General features: G+C 40.0%; 3 protein-coding genes across 3 annotated transcripts; 1 reads left to right on the top strand and 2 right to left on the bottom strand.

Moving 5' to 3' along the window:
- Positions 1 to 445: 445 nt before the first annotated feature.
- ube2v2 (ubiquitin-conjugating enzyme E2 variant 2) lies at positions 446 to 5,494 on the bottom strand. The gene is made up of 4 exons (XM_051399863.1): positions 5,327 to 5,494; positions 1,264 to 1,412; positions 1,019 to 1,144; positions 446 to 831 (listed from the first exon to the last, which is right to left on the bottom strand). The coding sequence occupies exons 1-4, from the start codon at positions 5,340 to 5,342 to the stop codon at positions 685 to 687; spliced, it is 438 nt and encodes a 145-aa protein (XP_051255823.1). The 5' UTR covers positions 5,343 to 5,494; the 3' UTR covers positions 446 to 684.
- Positions 5,495 to 7,550: 2,056 nt separating this feature from the next.
- mcm4 (minichromosome maintenance complex component 4) lies at positions 7,551 to 16,690 on the bottom strand. Its single transcript, XM_051399860.1, has 17 exons — positions 16,592 to 16,690; positions 15,239 to 15,316; positions 14,951 to 15,109; positions 14,697 to 14,860; positions 14,434 to 14,535; positions 14,243 to 14,338; positions 13,971 to 14,066; positions 13,189 to 13,327; positions 12,774 to 12,994; positions 12,503 to 12,623; positions 11,800 to 12,059; positions 10,747 to 11,112; positions 10,524 to 10,651; positions 9,121 to 9,328; positions 8,768 to 8,996; positions 8,380 to 8,513; positions 7,551 to 8,109 (listed from the first exon to the last, which is right to left on the bottom strand). Exons 2-17 carry the CDS (start codon positions 15,300 to 15,302, stop codon positions 8,014 to 8,016), a joined length of 2,583 nt encoding a protein of 860 aa, XP_051255820.1. The 5' UTR covers positions 15,303 to 15,316; positions 16,592 to 16,690; the 3' UTR covers positions 7,551 to 8,013.
- A 2,855-nt stretch (positions 16,691 to 19,545) lies between these two features.
- Positions 19,546 to 20,999, top strand: cebpd (CCAAT enhancer binding protein delta). Its single transcript, XM_051398747.1, has one exon. The coding sequence runs from the start codon at positions 19,797 to 19,799 to the stop codon at positions 20,676 to 20,678; it is 882 nt and encodes a 293-aa protein (XP_051254707.1). The 5' UTR covers positions 19,546 to 19,796; the 3' UTR covers positions 20,679 to 20,999.
- Positions 21,000 to 21,090: the final 91 nt, after the last annotated feature.

The following is a 21,090-nucleotide window of genomic DNA, read 5'->3' as shown; positions in this document are numbered from 1 at the left end:
ATCACAAGTTCATACACCTGTCATTTTCACTAGAAGTTAAATGCGAGGGTTTCAGAACAGAACAGGCTTCAACGTCTGTTACATGTCAAAGAGCTGCAGAACAGAAACATATTGGTATCGTGTCAAATACAGATATATATATATTTATAAAAAAAAAAATCTTTCTTACCTTGTGACACTACTTTTAGACTACAGCCACAGTTCAATATTCAGCAATCTGCATGATATTTCAATGAATCTGCTAAATTTGACTAACAACTCATAAATGTGGCTTCTCTCTGACTAGGTATTAGTTACAGAACATGCCTTCATACACACATCTTGCTGTTTACTTCAGTGATCAGTCATTTGAACATAAAACTATTGGGACTCTGGTACAGCCTCTGCGTGGCGTCATGCTTCCCTCTTCAAGCCCACTCAAGCTGGAACACGTTGAACATAAAAGTCATTGTCAAAGTAACTTTATTAAAGGCGGATAACTGTGGTCTTGTAGTCTTTTAACTATCTATTCAGTGCTCAATGCAGGGACAATTTCTTTTTTTTGAATGAGCTATGTAATTAGAAAGTCCAATCTTGCTCTTGCAGACGATACTGTTGATGTGCGAAGTGAGCCTCTTGATGATTTTACACAATATTTCTAAGAGAGTAAGGTTTAAGACAGAGGGTCGAAACAATCCATTACGATTAAGTGCTGTAGGTTTGTCCTTCTGGTGGTTGTGGAAGCTTCATATTTTCTTTGGACATCATTAGACGCCTTAACTCTTGAAGAACAATTTTAATGCTATAAGAATTCTGCCATTTTGCTAATATTGGTATGCTACGTGAATCCACCTGTAAGACACAAAAAAAAAAAACACCAAATCAGTCATTGTGACAGGAGCGCTGACAGTGAGTTATTGAACGCATCACATAAGCGTCACAAAACTGCAACACAAAACAATTTCTGAGTTCAACAAATGACACGACACGGGGCGAGACACTCATACATAAATCTCGTCAGATTTGTGATGACACTCACCGTCCCGTTGGAATTATTTATCCCATTCATGTTAATTTTTGTTACAAATCTAACAGTCGGGGCGGCCTCTGGGTATCTGGATCCACATTCCACTTTCAGACTGTATATCCTGTTCTCATAATTGGTCTGAAACACAAAGATAAACAGAAAAACACATTTAGATCGGTTAGAGTATCTCTATTAGTTGACAATAGTTTCTGTCTGTATTAGAATGACAAGGCACATGCTCAGTTTGCTCTGCTTACTCTTGCTGGTCCAATGATCATGCCTGTCCACCGTGTGAGAGTCATGTCTTCGTCATCCTCAAGGCCCCAGCTGACTGTGCCATCACCTTCGCCCTTCTGCCCCTCTTCAAGCTCCTCCAACAAGCGAAAATTGCGTGGAACTTTAACTCCTAAAAATGTCCAAAACAGAATATGAATTGCACTAATTTAAAAAGGAAATGTCTGATACGCAGTATTTTTCCTACTGCTGACGAATTCCATAAATAGACCCAGTACCAACAATGAATTGATTCTACTAACAAATCAAATACCCTGTGTCTAGCCAATGCCTGGTAAAGCTTATTCTTCTGCTCTGTGGACCTTTTATTTTGATGACAACCAAAATAAATGGTTCACCAAAAACGATTAAAAATACATCAGACAGAGACACACTGACACGTTCCTTTATTGTGACGAACATGGGCAGTGTAGTTTATTTAGAGTCAATCACACATACACCAAACCTCTGCTGGAAATAGCTCTCAGCACATGCACCATTTCCTGCTCTTTTAATAACTTTTGCTAAAACATACAGTTTGTGCTTGTTTTATGAATTCAATGAGCCTTTCATAAAAAAGAAAAGTAGATATTTGTGACCTGCTTTTTTTCTGCAAAGATTAACACCTTTAGTAAGAATCAATGGACTTGAGACTGAGCGCTACAGTCAGGGTGGGGGAGTCAGAAAGTTCTGTAAAATGAACAACGCGTTGTTGGTTTTTAGTCTGGTTAGGAAACCATAAAAAAGTACACAATCTACATGAAGAGAATGCCATAATTGACTTTTTTTTAAAAAAGCCAACTGGTTTGGAGGGGTTTTGATAACCGCAACAAAAATGCAAAAGAGAATTTTCTGCTTTTCATTGTATTAAATGGCAGTAAACTGAATATCTTTGGGTTTTGGACTGTTTGGATTACACGTTAAAATGTCACTCTGTAAAACTGTGATGGGCACTTTTGACTATTTTCTGACGTTACATAGATACAGTATTGACGCTTTCTTTGTTATATCTTTGTAAATTAAGTATCTTAAATTTAGATAGTTTGTCACTCAAAACATTTTAGACAAAATTCTGAGAGACTGAGAAATTAGGACACTTTTTATGATTTAATAAGGTTTTAAACACTGATGATCGAATCAATAATTAAAAATTCATCCCTAAAATAGTTCTAAAAATTGACAGTTTCCTCTGAAATAGAACTGAAACATCATATCAGTGTTTTGTCACTGTTGGTGCGCCAACAAGTGCATCCTTTGATTAAAACCGATGCAGACACTCATCTTTCTAATCATAGAAAAGTAATGCATGCAAACGAGTGAGAGTGTTAAACATGTGCAAGACAGGACAGGTTGATACGAGAAATGACTCAACAGACCGATGCTCTGTACGCACATGGCCGCGCCACACATCCGGATCTACCTACTGTGGAACTGCATCTAATCTGATACGTTGCTCACAAGACATTTATTTAAAAAAAAGATATCTGATGCAGCTGAACATTGAAGCTTAATAAAAAAAAAAATCTTAACTCTTGACAAGTGTCATGAGATCTGGAGCACATGAGCCTATACTGCTGATTTTTAGCAAATGATTCAGGGCAACATCCACTCATCTTATGACCAATGTTCTAACAGCTGACTTGATAACAACATCATTCAAAAACTAGTCAAAGTGTTCAGCTACTGGGAAAATGTTCTCGGTTCAGACGTTGGCATTACACACAGCCTGACAGGCACTCACGGAGGTGTAAATGATGAACCACTTACGGCTCATGACTGGAGGATTGGTGGAGGTTGAGGGGACGGCACTTAAGTAAAACTACTGCTATTCATAATTATGATCTGAAGAGAAACTCACAGAAGGGGAAATGAAAAGAGCATTTAAAAAAAAAAAAAAAAAAAGGCCCTTTGACTGAGACAGGAGAGATGGCGAAAACATTACAATTTTCCTCTGTCAATCGAATTGTTCATTTCACCTTCCCTAATCCCAGACAACATTCATCACAGTCAGCCTTCACAAATCATTTTTTTAAAATCAATTTCACATGTCGTGTGCAGTAGCCACAATGAAGGATGGACTGTTAAGTGGCACGTGAGCTCTACCCCTTTTCTTGAAAGGCATTTGCTCAGAAGACGTTGTTTCGGTCCCTTATTAACATGCAAACCGCAGTAAAGACACCAATATTATCGGCTAATTTTAGCTCACCAGCGTTAAGGGTAGCATATGTCAGCTGCTAAGTAACAAGAAACTGCAGTACAGAAATACTAAAGATACTCAGACAGCAACTTACAATTCTGAATGTTGTCTTTTAGTCTTCTGATTCATTTCTTGTTTAATCAATTGTGAGGCTGCAACTAACTATTCATTTATTTATCGTTTAATCTGCTGATTATTTTGTACAATAATTGTTTGATCTATGAAATGTCAGAAAATATAAAAAAATGTCCAACCCAGTTTCTCAAAGTCTACGGAGATGTCTTTAAATGTCCCATTTTGTCCCACAAAACCTAAAGATATTCAGTTTAATATTGTATAAAACAGAAATGCAGGAAATCTCCATGTTTGAAAGGCTGAAAAAGAACATATTTGGCCATTTTGGCATTAAAAAAAAATGAAAAAAACTTAACTGATCATTAAAATAATTAGCAATAATTCTTCTGCAAATAGATTAATAGTTTCAGCTCAAATAAACTGGCCTATAAAAATAACCACTTTATTTTAATTCAAGACAAAAGGAAGTTTTTGCTTAAAGAATGACTTAAACGATCAGCTGATACCCAAAATATTTACTGTATTTTGTCTAATCATTACCCGAGTTTGACCCCATCTTAAAAGATAATTGTTTTCCGCCTCCCCTCCCCAGATAACTCGTGTTATCTTTGGCACTAGTGATTTAAACCAACCCAGGTTAAAACTGAACCAGCAGCACTAACTAGTCCTGAGACAGTTTCGATTATGAAGTTACTTCCCCGTTTGGCCACTTTGTAAAAAACGTCCCCATAATGTATGTTTAAACGCACACAGAAAGTAAATAACTTTAACAACCTAGTAAGAATTCTAATCTTATCATTATTATATTTCATTTCTCTGTAATTCAGAGTTTATTTTAGCAAGTTTTGGGAACCACGCTTCCTGCTGGGCGCTAAAGCAGACATGGGCTCCGACTATGTGCTGAAACCAAGCGTGCGACCAAACAGCACATCGTTAACGTTTAATCAATCGCTTCTCCTCCTCCCTCCTCCTTCAACCTTCAACAGCAAACAGCTATATTGTGTAAAGACGCCTTGTCATCTCCTGTGTCTATTCCTGTAGTTAAGGGAGTAGAAATCCAGTTAATATTTGACAGTGAGGTTAGCAAGTGGACTGGTCCCTACATTAAACATCACCGTCACCCTTTACGCGGTTGCAATGTGCCGTGTTTCGCATAAAACAAAAAACAAAATCCACCTTGTATTCACCACTGTTGAATGACCGCGGCTTAGTGGATATTAAAAAAGGCATATTAAATACTTGTGTTTGAACAGTTAACGCGAATAAAGTAGGTTTTTCCTGTGATCATGAGACTGGCTCGTCGGACACATCGGGATCGGCACTCGCAGCCGCGCGGTGTTGGAATATTCTAGTCGCTAAGCTACGAGCTAACTAGTGCTGTCCGCGGTTGTTTACGATACTCACATTAACGTAAACCTGAACGCCTCATTGAAGTTTTATAGCGTGTTATGGCAGCTAAAAGGTGCTTTGTGACACATAGAGTGATTTTACTGGCAACACGGCCGCTTATTATCTGACACCTTCTGCTATTTTAGCTAACTCACGGGGCGAGCTAGGTTAGCCAACACAGTAGCTCCAGGAGATAGACGGCCCCCGCGAAGATCATTGCGGATCCGAGGAGGCGATATTAACGAATAACTCACAAATCCGGGGCAATTCTGGAAACATTTTCACACCGCAAACGCCCGCCTTTTCTGACCCACAACACACAACACGGCCCCGGCTTCGCCTACACGTCGCGTCGCTGTAGATGTGAGTTTTGAAGGCACACAAACCTGAGGAGGCCGCCATCTTCTTCAGCCGAGTCCAGAAGCACACAGCAGTGTGACATCACAGCGGTTAAAACCCGACAGCAGCAGCAGCAGCACACCGGCAGACCGGTGCACTGCAGGCTGCTCACACTCAGACCTGCTTCACTGGCTGTGTACTCCCAAGAGACTGCACCTAGTACCACTGGTGACTTTATCTAACTTTTAGCCTTTTGAAAACTCAAATATTCCCTCCAGCAACTGCTTTTTGTGATATCTTATTGTACTTCTACTTCTGTACTCTTGCACTACATTGCCCCTGTTGCTGCTCTGTCTAATTTGAACTTCTCCTAGGGGGATCAATATGGGTCAGCTTCGCTTACACTACTCACAAAAAGTTAGGGATATTGGAAAATGTAAAAAGTTGATGCTATTATATCATGAAAGTAGGGCATTTATGTAGAAGGTCAAATTAAGATCACCTGGAAAGGTTATAGTGCATTTTACGTACATTCTGAAATTTCATCCGAAAGCCGAATATCCCTAACTTTTTGTGAGTAGTGTATCTTATTTTCTATCTATTTTTGTATGAAACACAACAACATTCACAAGAAAAGCTTATTGTGCAGTCTTGTGAAAGATAATCTCAACCTCAATAAGCATTGCAAGCAGATTCAAATAAGAAAAACATGTTAACACACAGTAAACAGGCACAAAACATCAGAATACATAACCTTCCTCTCCTCACTATGTGTGCAGTTTGGTGCACAGGAGACAGGAGTCGGCCTTTGAAGTGTAATAGAAGCAATTGTAAACTGTGAAAACAGTATTGGACAACAAAATATTGAGATACCATAAACAATAGTTAGTCCAAATGTGTTGTGAACATGATTTAGCAGAAGAAAGGAAACAAACTGCTGCTAAATTAGTTACATAACAGGAAAAAACACTTAGCTTGTGGCTTTGCTTTGACAAACAGAAACACGTCAGACAGTGAAAGATCAACATTATATGTCTCCAGAAGTACAACACGTTAATTAATCTAGTAAACATAAGAGTAATACTTAAAATACTACAATACATAAATTAGTAAATTATGCTGGAGTCTGAAGAGGTCAAACCTCCAGCAACACAATTCTGTTGTCAGACCAACACATTTGAGCTTGTTCAACATGTTTCAGCTTGTGGCCAAGAAAAGCAGAAATGTCGTAAACAATAGCTGCATTAAAGGTGTTGAATTAGAATGAAATGAATTAGCAGTGACAAGGAAACTGGATTCACAACCAAATAGTTACATAACAGGAAGAAACGCTTCACTTGTGTCCAACAAGCTGAAACCTGTTGGACAAGCCCAGATGTGTAAAGATCTTTTGTAACTGAGGGTGGAGTTTTAACCTCTTCAAATCACAACCACAGAACAGCTATAATTCAGAGTTAATTAAGAGCACTTACAGATAATGGGTGAATATTTTTGCTTACACAAAATGGTGGATGTACAGTAACATTGTCAGTTAACGAACATTTATTTCCCATCAAAAACTGTCGTGTTTAAACATGTGATTGAGTAATTAATAGAGAATGTTAAAAATACATGAGTAGTACTTAATTATGACATATGTTGCTCCCTTAAATGATACATTAGGTCTTTGTAACAATAAAAAGTATCCACAATGCAATTAAAATTCACAATCCTGCCTCTGGTATGACTTGGTATCAGATTGAAACCAAATTTTGTGGCATCCCTGTTGCATACTTTGGCCTCTCCTCTTAAATTTTGGATAAAAACTTTGTGGGTTTGAACAAAAAAGATGTGGCCCTCTACAAGGTCTGGCGGAGTTCTTCAACCCTATGACCCCCACTGGTTTATCAGTTCACTCATGTTGCTGCAGACCTCAAACATAATTTAAAGTTCTTGTGGAGAACCCAAAGTTTCCAAATATTCAACTCCACCTGAATTATGAGGTCGTGTGTATAATGACAGACATGTAGAATATTTCCATTTGATAAAATAGTGCAGCTATAAAAAAAAATGCAGTCTTGGGTTTGAATATTTCACTATGTAAACATCCAATGAAGAGCTGGAACAGCTTGGTGCAGAAAATTATACACTGTATTTATGATACTGCTATGCTACTGCTATGAGAGTGCTGATTCCTTTAATTTCAACTATTTTTAAAGATAGATAGAATTTAATTCAACTAAAAGTTGCAACCACTGTAAAAAAAAACAAAAAAAAAAAACTTGCCAAGCATTTTCAGTGAACATTTTATTTTCTCCTCTATTAACAAGCAGTCAATGCAAACTACAAGGACAATTCAACACTGTGGAAATAAGTCACTGACTTTACTCAGTGATTACAATGTACAAGTTGGAAGAAAAGAGCTTTTTACCTTAACAGAGTACAAAAACAGCAAGAGCATTACTTGAAAATCAGGTAAACAAATGAAATACAAGCGCTTTTAAATATTAGCTCTATTAATTGCCAGTATATGGGTTCCATTTCCTTCTCTCTTTTTTTTTTTTTATCATCACAGGACACCAACGTTTGAATGAGTCATGTGGATATTCTGAATCACGTCTCTAAGACACATCTAATACACCCAGAAAACCATATGGTGGTTCAATTATACAAAAATATTTTACAGCACGAGAAAAGAGGTCGACACAGGATAGGATTTAAAATTAAGGACTGTACATAATTGCAGGGTGGTGCCTTAGGCGAGGAGACGAACAGTCTTTCCAGTGACCGTCAAGTAATCCTCGTCAGCCAGGGCTCGCAGCGCCTCATCAAACAGCTCCTTAGTGATCGCCTGAAAACAGTCAGAAAGAGGTCATTACAGGAAGTGGTGGTGTTAAATTGTATAATTAAAAAATAAATTAGTTGATCACAAATACTTTAATAGCTTTTCTGTAATTTTGATGAATTTAATCTTAAATATCAAAATTTTAGCTCTGGTTAACTGCATTCTCTTGAAAATCTAACTTTAGGCAATTTTCTTTATTCTCTAAACTGGCTGGCCAATATAATGTATTGATTTTAAAAAAGGTAGTAAAGTGAAAGGCAAAATTAAAGTATTTACCGTTTCAGACTGTCCTCTGAGGTCATCAAGAAGCTGATGGTATTTCATGGCAGGTGTCTTCCCTTTGGCCTGGATCAGCTTTTTCAAGGCTTGGGCGGCCTCTTCCTTGCGCTTGCGTGCGGTGGCGCTCATACCTGGAATCACAAATAAATGCACTGAAATAAGCTGGTGGGCTGTGAGTTATCGATTTATCAGCAGTTTGCTTGTTTCAGTGGACCAAACAGTCCAAAAACGCAATGATATATTCACTTTTATATCACATTAGATGAAACAAGGCAGCAAATTTGGTGTCATTTCTCACCCAGTCTCATATCGCCTCTAAATAGTTTTCATTCTAAAGTGCATCCAAAACGAGCAGTTAATATTCACGAGGCCCTGTTGTGTATACCTGTTGTGAGGATAGCGATGTCAACAAATCCTGTTCTGGGGTCAGTGGCCGACTGTTTGAGGGCCTCTCTGTGCAGCCGCTTGGCCTCCTCCACGTCGATGGTCTCCACCTTCTCGGAGAAACGCACCTTGGCGTGCGCCTCTGCTAAGCGGATCAGGGACTCCAGCTGCCTGGGGTAGGCAGACACCATCCCCCGACCACTGCCAATCTTCCTCATGTCCACGTAGGCCTGAGGACCAACACGAAACAAGCTCAGTTGAGGGGCAGATGTCAAATTAATATTGCTTATTGGGCAAACCTTGCTGCCAATATTGAACATAATGTAAATATATAATTGTGACAAGAAAACAAACCTCAATGAGGGCCTGGCTGGCTTCCTCACTCAGCCTTGGATTAATGTATGTTCGTGCATATGCAATGTAGTCCCTCAACACAGCCATGTCGAGGAACTCTTCCTCCATCTGCTCCTCGCTCTGGTAGTACAGCGACACCAAGTGGTGGGCCAGCCTGCGGTCGTAAGCCTCATCTTGGGGATCCAGCATCAGGAAGATGAGGTCGAATCTGATGGGCGACGTAACGCAGTGTTAAAAACCATATGAGAAAGTAGACAATTGGGACAAAAAATTACGTTTGTCAATTAGTGGCATTCACGCACTATAGTTCCTCTCTATCAGTGTTGTTTACCTGCGTTTAAGAAACTGTGTGATATAACAAACATGTTTTTATTGAGCAGTTTGCTTGATCTAAAATATACAAATCATTCAGCTGTTGCTCAGTTTACCATCATAAAGTCAAAGGATGGGTTGTATTCAAGTATCTGTGAGATTTAAATCAGTTAAAAAGGTCCAGTGTGTAACATTTAGGAGGATCTATTGGCAGAAATGGAATAATATTCAGGCTTATGTTTTCATTAGTGTATAATCAACTGGATGTAAAAAAAACGCCATGTTGCTACAGCAGCCAAGATGGGACAAACACGGTCTCTAGATAGACTTGTTTAGTTTTTTTTGCCCCCGTAGTTCCTCCTTTGCGCTTGGAAGTAGGGCTGCAACGATTCCTCGAGTAACTCTATTACAAAGAATGATCGAGGAATTTCGTCTGCCTCGAAGCCTCGTAGAGCTCACGTTTTGCATTGATTCTTTTTAGTGTGACACAACGTGCTTACGTCACAGACTATGCGTCCCCTACAACGCGGAAGAAGACGGAAGCGGGCTCTGTAACGTGTTTGGACAGTTTTGCTGTACAGAACGGCAGACGCCGGGACTGAAAACTGAAAACAGTGATCTGTCTTGTTTTCTATTGTATATTTATAATTGGGCTTTAATTAAGCAAAAGTATGTTTTATCCGATTACTCGATGAATCGATGAAATATTCTATAGAATACTCGATTACCAAAATATTCGATAGCTGCAGCCCTACTTGGAAGGTAAGGGGAAAGCGACCGAGTTTCAATCTCAAATATACCAATAGATAAGTTTAGCCAATGATTATAATGAGGATGATTAGTAAAGGATCAAGTCCTAAATTAGAGGTAATAACTTTAGAGAGTAAAAAAATGCTGTTCCAAAAGGGTTTTAGAGCAGAAATGTGATTTGAACTTTGAGATTGTTCCTTATTTTACTTTTAACAACTCACCAAAAAGCCAATGGCCAATTTGAAACCTTTTTTTAAGCCACATTTTAACTGTGATCCAGAGAATGACGATCACTTTCTATCAGGTGTTTCAGTGTGATGGTGCTAACAGATGGTATTCACCTGGACAGCAGTGTGTGAGGCAGTTGAATGTTCTCAATTGTGGTCTTTTTGGGGTTCCACTGAGATTCAATAGGGTTAGCAGCGGCCAACACAGCGGTACGGGCGTTCAACTGGCAAATAATTCCAGCCTGCGTAGGGGGGAAAAAAAAAATGTGTGAATTAGCAATTAACTTCAACAAAACACGTGCCCGCCTATACATGTTGGAAATTTGTCAAGACATACCTTGGCAATGGAGAGGGTCTGCTGCTCCATGACCTCATGCAGCACGGAGCGCGTGCTGTCGCTCATCTTGTCAAACTCGTCGATGCAGCAGATGCCGTTGTCGCTCAGCACCAGAGCTCCAGTCTGCAGGACCAGCTGCCTAGTCTCCGGGTCCTTCATCACGTATGCGGTGAGACCCACGGCGCTGGAGCCCTTCCCCGAAGTATACTGGCCACGGGGAACCAGGTTGAAGACGTACTGCAGCAGCTGGGACTTACTGGTGCCGGGGTCTCCGCAGAGGAGGATGTTCACCTCGGCGCGGAAGTTCCCCCGGCCGGTCTGAGTGAAGTCCTTACGGGAGCCGCCAAAGAGCTGCAGCAAAATGCCCTGGAACACAACAGAGGGAAATAAATACTCAAAAAGATTCTACATCATTCTACTATTTAATTCAATCTAGAGCTGGGTTATAAAAGGTATATATATATATATATAATACTGTGATTAGAATATACATTTTATACACATACACATTTGATTTTGTTTTTTTTCAGTTGTTTCCAAACTTATTTGATCATTCCACTTGTAAAAGTACAAAACTTCCAGGTGAACTAATAGCATTAATGACTCAAATATCTTTCTCTCTCCCCATCATTTCCATTATTTTATCTCATATTTTTTATTTCAATTTATCTTATTTCTCCTTTTTGTCTGACAGAACTGGAACACAGTTGTTTGTTAATATTAACAATTACACCAGTGCCTTTCCTGCTGTGGACAAGCCGAAATGACCGCTGTGAAATCAGCCAGCATGCACAGTACCAGAGCCCTGAAATGAGCACACCAACATGAAGAGAGGAGGCCGCAAAAAAAAATAAAATGTGTCCCTATCTAGAGCCAGTGTTCTGTTTGTCCCTTCAGGGCTACTGTAGAAACATAGTTCGATGTGGCAGACTCCATGGAACTCGTTGGGCATTAAATTCAATGACCAGGACGTTATTGGCAGATCATGCAAGTCACAACTTCAGTGAATACCCTCGTCACTGGGTGCTTGCACAGGTTAAAACTCACACACACCTTTTTGATGTCCTCATGCTCATAGATACTTGGTGCGAGGGCAGAGGAGAGGCGTTCGTAGACGTCCGGCTTGGCTGCCAGTTCCTTCAGGGTCTGCACGCGGTCTTCAGTGAATAGCTTTTGGTCGGCATCATCGTCCACACCGTGCAGGCGCTTCTCGTCCGTCTTACGGAAGTGGATGGCGTCGATGTGAGTCTTGTACACCGATTTGACATTGCTCTGAATCGGGCTCACGCGCATGGGGACCGCTCTGTAGATACCTGCAGGGACATTGGAGAAGCCATTAGGACGTCGATGGATGAGTGAAATCGGTGACTGATTTACTGTAAAAGATCTGGAGATGAGACTAGTGTTGGAACAATAAACAGATTGATTAATAAATGAATCATCAATTAAGGAAAAACACCAAAACGTACTAAATCCTGCTTCTTAAACAGGAGGTGCCTTATACCATTGTAAAATTTAATTTGAAATGCTTTATTTGTTCCCTAGTAAAATTAATTCGCAACTATTAAAATAATCAATTGTTTTAATTCCTTCTTTAGGCCAAAAAGGTGAAATATTCACTAATTCCAGCTTCTCGTTTGAGGATTTTATCGACCCAACGATGATAGAATAAATAACAGGCAGATGAATAGATAATGAAAATGCTCATTAGTTCATTATTCATCAGCTCTAGCAAGAGAGCTTTAGGTAATCTTACCAGTAATGTTTATGCGGTCTCCTGGCTGCACTTTATCAACCAGGTCATTGTGGGCATAGACAATGGTTGTGTGTGGCGTCTGACCAGCCGGCATGTCCTCTGGAGACTCTTGAATTTTGACCTGTTATCAAACGATCAATAAACGAACAGATGTCATGACCTCAACCAAACACATCACTAATTACCACTTAACATATTCTGAGATTAGGTGTCATTGACTGTAAGCAATCTGCCCCCGTCACCAACCCCTCCAACCCCATCGAACTCTCACCATCTGTTTGTCTGAAAAGACTGAGCGATTGTGAACGAGCGCCAGGCTGTGGGTGGTGTTGCAGTGGCGACACACAGCCGGCTCGGCAATGCGCCCGCGATCCACCTCCACACGGGTGCTGTAGGCGCACACCTGGCACTGGAAGAAAGCCTCCTGCATCTCGGGGATGAGCTGCGACGTGCGGATCACCATGCCGCTGATGGTGATCAGCTGATCGATGTCTGTGGAAGCAAAACATACGGCACACAGAAGCTTTAGCCCGAAGCCGATACCTCACATTTTTATCAAAGCAACAATATTCACATAGATCCCACATTAAATATGGGATGGGATATCTTGGTATGGTAGTATTAATAAGTGTGATTTCACTTTGCACCCATCCAGTGACATCAGCTGGAGAAATGAATCCACGTACCTTCTGGGTTCAGGCTCCTCATGTTTCTGGTTTTCAGGGCGTTGTAGGGGCGGACTTGGATCTGGAACTCCAGAATGGAGTCTGGGAAACGCTCAAAGAAAAGCTCATTGACTGCCATGTCGAAGGTTGGGATGACTTCCTGGGGAAAAAATATCTTACTTATTAGCATCAATATGCTGTCAAACAGCCAGCAGAGAGATAAAGTAAACAGGTGTTTCAGACAACAATCCCAATAGACAACTCCTACTGCATTCAGGCTTGTTAAGAAATTCTCTAATTGTTGTATTGTGAGAAGGAATAATAAGCTACAGCTTCAGCCTTCTTTGGTATTTATCATTGTGTTGTTGTTTAAGCACTTGGTCACACTGTTCAGTGTTTAGCATTTAGTTTGGCTTGAAGACCAAAATCAAGACTGATGAATCCCTTTCTAGAAAGTATTTTCCTGATTATTTTGTCATTTTATCACAAATTTACATTTTCGCTGACAAAATCTATTAAAATCTTGATGATTTTAATATTATTGGGGTCTGTACCAAACAAACATGTTTTATTAAATCTGGAGATATTTATAGGCCCGGTTATCTCTTCAGAGCTACAGTACTTCATTATAATGCTGTTTTGTCAAATTGCAGCTTCTGTGATTTGCATACTGCACATTGCACTTGGATATATTACGAATTTGATAATATTTTGATAAATTGTGCAGCCATAGAAATTATTTGCCCAAAACTGACTTTGTAATGTATATGTGGAAATGAAAATGATAAAATAAGCGACATTACCTGTGGGTAGCAGACGAGCTGCCTGTAAAGTTCTGCATCGAAGGACTGCACATGCAGACAATTCACACTCAGCACTGGATCACCGACAACACTGATCTGTGAGACAAAAAGAGAAATATTAATATTTCAGATTTAAATCTGAGATTTCCTGTGATTTTGTGTGGCGTGTCCTTCTCTATCCCTTCATTTCCAGTATAAAAAAAAGGTAAAAAGGGCCAGAAAATATAAAGGAGTATAACAACAGCACTATTTAAAACAGATAAGTACACTACCTCTTCCAGCTTCTGCATGTATAAAGGCTCGTTCAGGTCGAGACCAGCGTTCTCATCTTCATTGGAGGTCGGGTCAATGAACCTCTGCAGGAACCTCTGAAAGCAAAGTGACCCAAAGCATGCAAACAATTTAGTATTCTACACCAAAAAGATGAAATATCTTATAATAGTTGAAATGTAAGATTTCATACCTGAAACTTCTCCTTGCAGGTCGCAACATTCACATCAGTCCCCCAGATCACCAGTCTCTGCCCGGCGTTTGACTCGCTGGCTACAGCACCATCCGTACTTGGCTGTGAAAAAACGTGAAAAGTGTTAACTACTGTTGTTCAGTTGGTCTTCCATATTAACTTCACTTAATTTGAAAATTGTCATGTTAATAATTGTCTTATCCTAGCTCTATTATTGCTCCATTGCAATTACAATAAATAATCAATCTGACTCCTCCACTGACCGGCTCAGAGTGAAGGTCCACTTGTGGGGCCTTCCTGACTGATCCCAGATCAGGACGCTGTCTAGCTGGGGTGCCACGCACTCCACTGCGTGGGGTCCCTTCAACCCTTGAGCTGGGGGTCCCATACATCAGAGGGGAGCTCATATCCACTTCATTGGGTTGGACTGTTTATTAAAAAAAGGAAAAACTTTTAGCACACTGGAGTAACTTTATATTTCAAATAACAAATTCTGCACACTTTGATTGGTTCGTACCTGAGGGACGTGGGCTGGAGAACAGGGAAGTGTCCTGAGGTGCTGCTGGACTCAGTATGTCGGTGGCCGGGGAGGTGGGCATTGGCATCAGGTCCCCAGTGGAGGAGTCCTGACCTCTGCGCCGCTGAGAGGGAGGTGATGTTGGGCCCTCACTGCTGGCTGAGGGTACACAAGACACCAAGACAACTTATTAACAACACACAAAGACACACACCACCTATAATAATGTGTACACCACAGTGGCACAGCAGTTGAAATCATTAGGAACTGCGGAGCAAATTAACTTACGTGTGGCCGGGTTGGTGTTCCTTCCTCGTTTGCAGCCACCGGGAGTCGATGTTGGGGAAGACATTGTTGCTGGGATATCTGAAGATCAAACAGACTCTAGTGAGTTCATTTTTAACCTAAACAAGAGGCTGCCATAGTATAAGCAAAGCTTTCTCAAGTAGAGATTTTAGCACACCTTCCGGATCCATTTTAACCACCTGACAACTGACTAAAGAAAGTCTGGTAGGTGTGTTTGATTGTGTTCGTTTTCTGTTAGATGACAGGGAGGTGAGGCCTCACTTTTGAGTGAGTTTGTGCAGCCACAACGTTCAATAAGGTTGACTGCTGCAGGTAGACCTACTAATTTGGAGAAATATTTATTTTATTGGCAACTACCAAGGAGTCTGTGTGTTTTGCTGCCGTCCATGTTGTTTTGCTTACAAGATTCATGTTTCTTTTGGATTAGTCCACAGACTTAAAACACGTGTAGATAAAGAACCAAATGGACATTTTGTTTGTCCCAACTAACATTATTATTATTATTATTATTATTATTTGCTCGTGCTTTTTTGTTACACTTTCATAGCTCAAATGTAATCCCATAGGTCACCTGCTCAGTTTGAGGGCTGGGATATTGATTCAAGTGTGTCCTTTAGAGACCCTAGTACTGTTATTTTATTATAATAAACTTGAAACGTGAACCTGTTATTGTTCTCGTTTATTTGATGCTGAAAAGGCGTAATAGGACCACAAATCTTCACAGTTTGCATTGTAGCTGAATATTTGTATTTTATCATCTTTAATTCCACTATTTCGACCCAATTACATGTAACTGGCTCCTCCAGTTACTTTGCAAATTAAAGCATACAATTAACTCCAAATAGTATCCATAGCTACTGTTTAAACTACAAAACAGTTGAATCACTTTACCAACCATAAGATAAAATACTGCTTACACGTCAATAAGGCAACTCCCAATACTTCAGAATAATAGATGAAGTTTACTTATATTTCTTATACTTGAACACACTGAGCTGCTACTTCTCTATATGTACAACGGTATTGTTCACACATATATATATATATATATATATATATATATATATATATATATATATTATTGTGTGTTTGATACTTTTATTAAAGGCTTTGGATCAGTTAACAACAACTTTTCCACCATCCGACATGTGGCCGCAGAAGAAACAATGAGCTGAAACTTACATGCAATGTTTCCCCTGATTTAACATTTAAGAGTAAATAAAAGAGCAACGCGATGCACGCGAACAAACTTGAGAAACAAAATAAACTTTGATTCAACGAGCGTAATCAATACGTTTATAGAAAAGAAGTAAAGTAAATGAAGTCTATTCTTACCTCCTCTTGTGTATACGTAAGACTGCTGCAGATCTGGCGCGAAACTGGGGGTGACGTTATTTTCGCGGGGAACTTTGGACCAATAACAGACCAGAACCGTGGTGTTCTTTCCGGGCGATTTCTTCACTGCAGAGGGGGGTTCGTATTGAGTTTCAGTCGTTGCTACTTTCATTAAACACAATGAAGTGTCTAAATAGATTAAATAGATAGTTGAAATAAAGGTACAACTACACTTATTACTCTAATATATATTCAAAATATGAGCTACGTTTCTTGCGCGTGGCCTCACGATTATAGACACCCCGCGAAGATTTGGTTTGGTCCGACAGTAAATGACCTTTTCTTTTTTTAGCCTTTTCTTTATTGAAACAGTTCACAATACAGAAATATATCTACTGATACTATGAAATGTATAATAATTTTAAAAAGAAAATACATATGTACGAACAAAACAATAAACAAAATGGTTTGTTTCATACTTACATTACAAAAGGTATATATATATATATATATATATATATAATTGTATCGCTAATATAATGATTTTTAGATGCTTTTCCATTAAGATACATAGTTTAAGACCACCACCATGTAGTCTAATTATTATTATATTAGTTTCCAAGCAGTCACAGATATTGAATGTACTGGAAATAAATAAATTCCAGTTTTATATCAGTTGCAGAAGCAGAATGTCTCTCCAGTGGTGGTCAGAGTAGAGACATTTTAAAGAGTGAGTGGACCAAATCCTCCTCTTTGTCTCAAAATGAGCAGTCTAAGGGAAAATTCACCTAACATGCGTATTATCTAATGATGCTTTACTTATTTATTAGGTTAGAAATTTGCTATGATGGTAACACGAAATATGTTAAATTTATAAAATGTGATTTTTATCCCGCAGGTACATCCATTGACCACCAGGTGGCGCAGTTTCCATTTCCATTCCCCCAAAAAGAGGAAAAGTACAGAACACTTTTTACACAGGAGCGTTTCCGAGAAGTGACAGTACATGGGGGGGGGGGGGGTTAATTATATTGTATAATAAAGTGGAATGATGTTAAAAACTTGTCGTGACAAGGTACATAAGGGTTTTTGTAATGTACACGTCAATGAATATAACTGACAATATTGTGGCAGTTCACTATCATACATTAGTCTAGTAAGCAGAGTATAAACTGTATACTCTCATCAAATAAACCACCTCTGTATATAGAGCACCTTACTATCCACACACATATACACTATACACAGCAACAATTTGATCTGGATATAGGTGACTTGTTGTCCAGCTGTTGTCTGTATATAATGGCTATATTGTATGTTGAAGTTTGCTTATTTGTTTGTAATGTTTGTTTAGGTGTGTGTCCGGCTTTGTATCCTTCAGTAAATTTGTTCTCTGTGAGTATGTTAAATGAGAGCTACTAAGAACCTTTGTCTATGTCCCTGCATGGGTTAATTAGGGTTGCAAGTGATGATTAGCTTTATTGTTGGTTGTCAGGGCTCAAGATGACATCTTAAAAACACTGGTTTTAACCCCAAAACAAGACTCCAAAACCCAAAGATGTTCAATTTTCTATCTTATATGACGAATGAAAGCAAGAAATCCTCCCATTGGAGAAACTGGCACCAACAAACATTTGGCACATGAAAAATTGTCTATTATACATCTTAAATTCTATCAAATCAGTATATTTCCTCTTAACTGACTGGTCAGATACCTTCATACAGTACATCAGCATGATAATACTTTCCATTTTAAGTTATTAATGTAATAACTTTGTTTGGTTTTAGTGGTTTTACCTCCACAGGAACGCTTGTACCACATAGTATTTTTTTTCTTTTTTACACTGGATCACTTCTGGGAAAGACGTTTATAGGCCTGGTGACAGACGACAAATAAAACTCAATTCAAAATCATACATAAACAACGTAAGGGCCCTCAATAAGGGGAATAAGAAGTAAAGTAATAGAAATAGACATAATGTTAGCATTATGCTGTACATGGTTAGTCTAGTAGTATAAATTATTGTCTTGTACTGGTATGACATACACACAATATATAGTCATGTTTATAGTTTGTAAGTTTTCTCACATTGTCATATATCTTCATGATGTACATCAACATGATATCGTTCACTATTATAAAACATAAAGGAGTAACAACAGCTTACATTACTTTATGCAACACTAACTACATTTCAGATAGAGATAGTATACGTTTTAAGATCGCAACTGACTGATAACCTGGACTATTTGATGACCTGGGAACGGGCTGTTAAAGTGTGCAGGAGAAACTACGGTGGCCATGAAACTCGCTAAAGGCCCTATCTACAGCCACTGTTTGGTTTGTCCGTTCTGGGCTACAGTAGAAACATGGCGGTTCAATATGGCTGACTCTATGGAAGGTGACCGGCGGTATCTGTAGATTAAAACAATTCATAAATAACAAAAACATAATAATTCCTATATTCAGGTGATTATACAGTAATAAAAACCTACCGATGATTATTATATTAAATGTTACACACTGGACCTTTAAAGTAGCACTTAAATCTTAATGCATCAGTTATAAAGATCCGCATAAGGAGTACTTTTTGACACTTTAAATACATTTTCCAGATAATACTTGAGTACTTTTACTTTTTACTTTTGTTTTATAGTGTAATATGATTATTTTTACTTCAGTAAATGATCTTAAATACTTGTTCGACCTCAGTTTGGGGCAGACAAATTAAACTTAATCCCCAAACACCCAGAGCCTACAAGTGTGTAAACAACTCTGAAACCATTCATACAATCGTAGTAAGAAGTGGGTGGCACGAGCAACACGCCCCTCGCTCCTCAAATGGGAAGTTAACGGGCACCACGTGACTCCCGTTTTCGCCTTCACTGGGCCCGCGAGAGGGCGGTGCGTGTGACGTCAGCGGAGAACGGTACAAAACACTCCGCGAAAGTACAGAAACCTCAGAGAAGTGTGTGAGTGTGTTCAGTGACAGGACCCTGCCAGTCAACACCCAGGGGATAAAAAAAAAAAAAAAAACAAAAAAAAGAAAAGCCAAAGATTTGTTTTCTTTTTTTTAAGAACAGGAACAAGGGCGCGTGCAGAGAAAGCCACTGCAGGCTTTTGTCGTGCTGTCACACCTGTTGGGGTTTACATTATAACACGTTTATTTACTTCCTAAACCACGTGGACAAGTCACCAGGGTTCATGTGTGACATATACAGCCTGGACTCTCACTGCGTGTCTCCACAATGCAACATGAGTTGGGCAATGGAGCCTGCTAACTTCTACGAGAGCGCCAAGCTGGGTGGCCCGCAGCAGGGGGTCTGCAAGCCGGGCAGCAGGAGCGACGGCTCGGGCGAGGACGGCACCATGGTGGAGCTGAGCACCGCCCCTGCCATGTACGACGACGAGAGTGCCATCGACTTCAGCCAGTACATCGAGTCCATGACAGCCGTGCCAAACCTGGAGCTGTGCAACGACGAGCTCTTCCTCGACCTGTTCAACACTGTGAAGCAGGAGAAGGTGGATTTCTACAACATGCAGAGCTCCGTGCAGCCCGGCGGCATGCAGCAGCTGTCAGCCGCGTTCACGGCGGAGCGGAGGGCGGACAGCATGCTGGATAAGGGGGCGTTCATTGCGCCCATCAAGCAGGAGTCCGACTGGAGTGACAGCGACATGTCCTCATCCCTGCCTTCACAGATCGAGACCTGCGCCCAGACCTCTGTCAGCCTCCCTACAGGGCAGCCGACGCCCCCCACCACCCCGGAGCCAGTCTCCAGTGCCAGCTCGGCCAAGTCCTCGCCGCGGAAGATCGGGAGGGAAAAAGGGAAGAAGGCGGTGGACAGGTACAGCGTGGAGTACCGACAGAGGCGAGAGAGGAATAACATTGCAGTGAGGAAAAGCAGGGACAAAGCCAAGATGCGCAACTTGGAGATGCAGCAGAAGATGATTGAACTGGGCTCTGAGAACGACAGGCTTCATAAAACTATCGAGCAGCTAACCAGAGAGCTCACAGGGCTCAGAGAGTTCTTCAAGCAGATGCCCAACTCCAACTTTGCGGGCTCTTCGGGTGCAGAGAGCCGGTGACAGATCCATTATCGTATGAACTGAGTTTTTAGGAGACAATACCTCAACAGACATTTTACCATCTGTACCAGATGTATCTTAAGCTTACCATAATGGCACTGGAAAATATATGATGTCGCTGCCATATTTTTTGTGGGATTTCCTCTGTATTAAATTATTTTACCACTGCATTTACATGATGTTATACCTGATATGGTACATGTTTTATAATTCCAAACTTTGTATAAGAGCCAGAGCATGATCTTTTATATAGTTTGTATGAAACCTTGAAAAAATTTTGTTTATGGAATCTATAATAAAATTGCTGAAAAGGTGCAGAAATATCCTGGTCTGTGAGTGCTCTTTGCATAAAATGGTTAAGTGTGGGGGTGTTTTCTCACAAGAAGTCAGAAAGTGCAACAGGAAATAGAAA

The sequence above is a fragment of the Dicentrarchus labrax genome, unplaced genomic scaffold, assembly GCF_905237075.1.
Source record: "Dicentrarchus labrax unplaced genomic scaffold, dlabrax2021, whole genome shotgun sequence".
In the NCBI taxonomy this organism is placed as follows: domain Eukaryota; kingdom Metazoa; phylum Chordata; class Actinopteri; family Moronidae; genus Dicentrarchus; species Dicentrarchus labrax.
This window is presented reverse-complemented; position numbering and strand designations above follow the sequence as displayed.

Excerpts from the sequence above, each read along its gene's own strand:
- ube2v2 (XM_051399863.1), bottom strand. Across the intron at positions 1,145-1,263 it reads TGATCATTGGACCAGCAAGA|ACCAATTATGAGAACAGGAT; the intron begins GTAAGCAGAGCA and ends TTTGTGTTTCAG. Across the intron at positions 832-1,018 it reads TAAATAATTCCAACGGGACG|GTGGATTCACGTAGCATACC; the intron begins GTGAGTGTCATC and ends TGTGTCTTACAG.
- mcm4 (XM_051399860.1), bottom strand. The coding sequence starts at position 15,302 with ATGTCTTCCCCAACATCGACTCCCGGTGGCTGCAAACGAGGAAGGAAC. Across the intron at positions 11,113-11,799 it reads AGCATGAGGACATCAAAAAG|GGCATTTTGCTGCAGCTCTT; the intron begins GTGTGTGTGAGT and ends GTTGTGTTCCAG. Across the intron at positions 10,652-10,746 it reads AGACCCTCTCCATTGCCAAG|GCTGGAATTATTTGCCAGTT; the intron begins GTATGTCTTGAC and ends CCCCCTACGCAG.
- cebpd (XM_051398747.1), top strand. The coding sequence starts at position 19,797 with ATGTGTGACATATACAGCCTGGACTCTCACTGCGTGTCTCCACAATGC.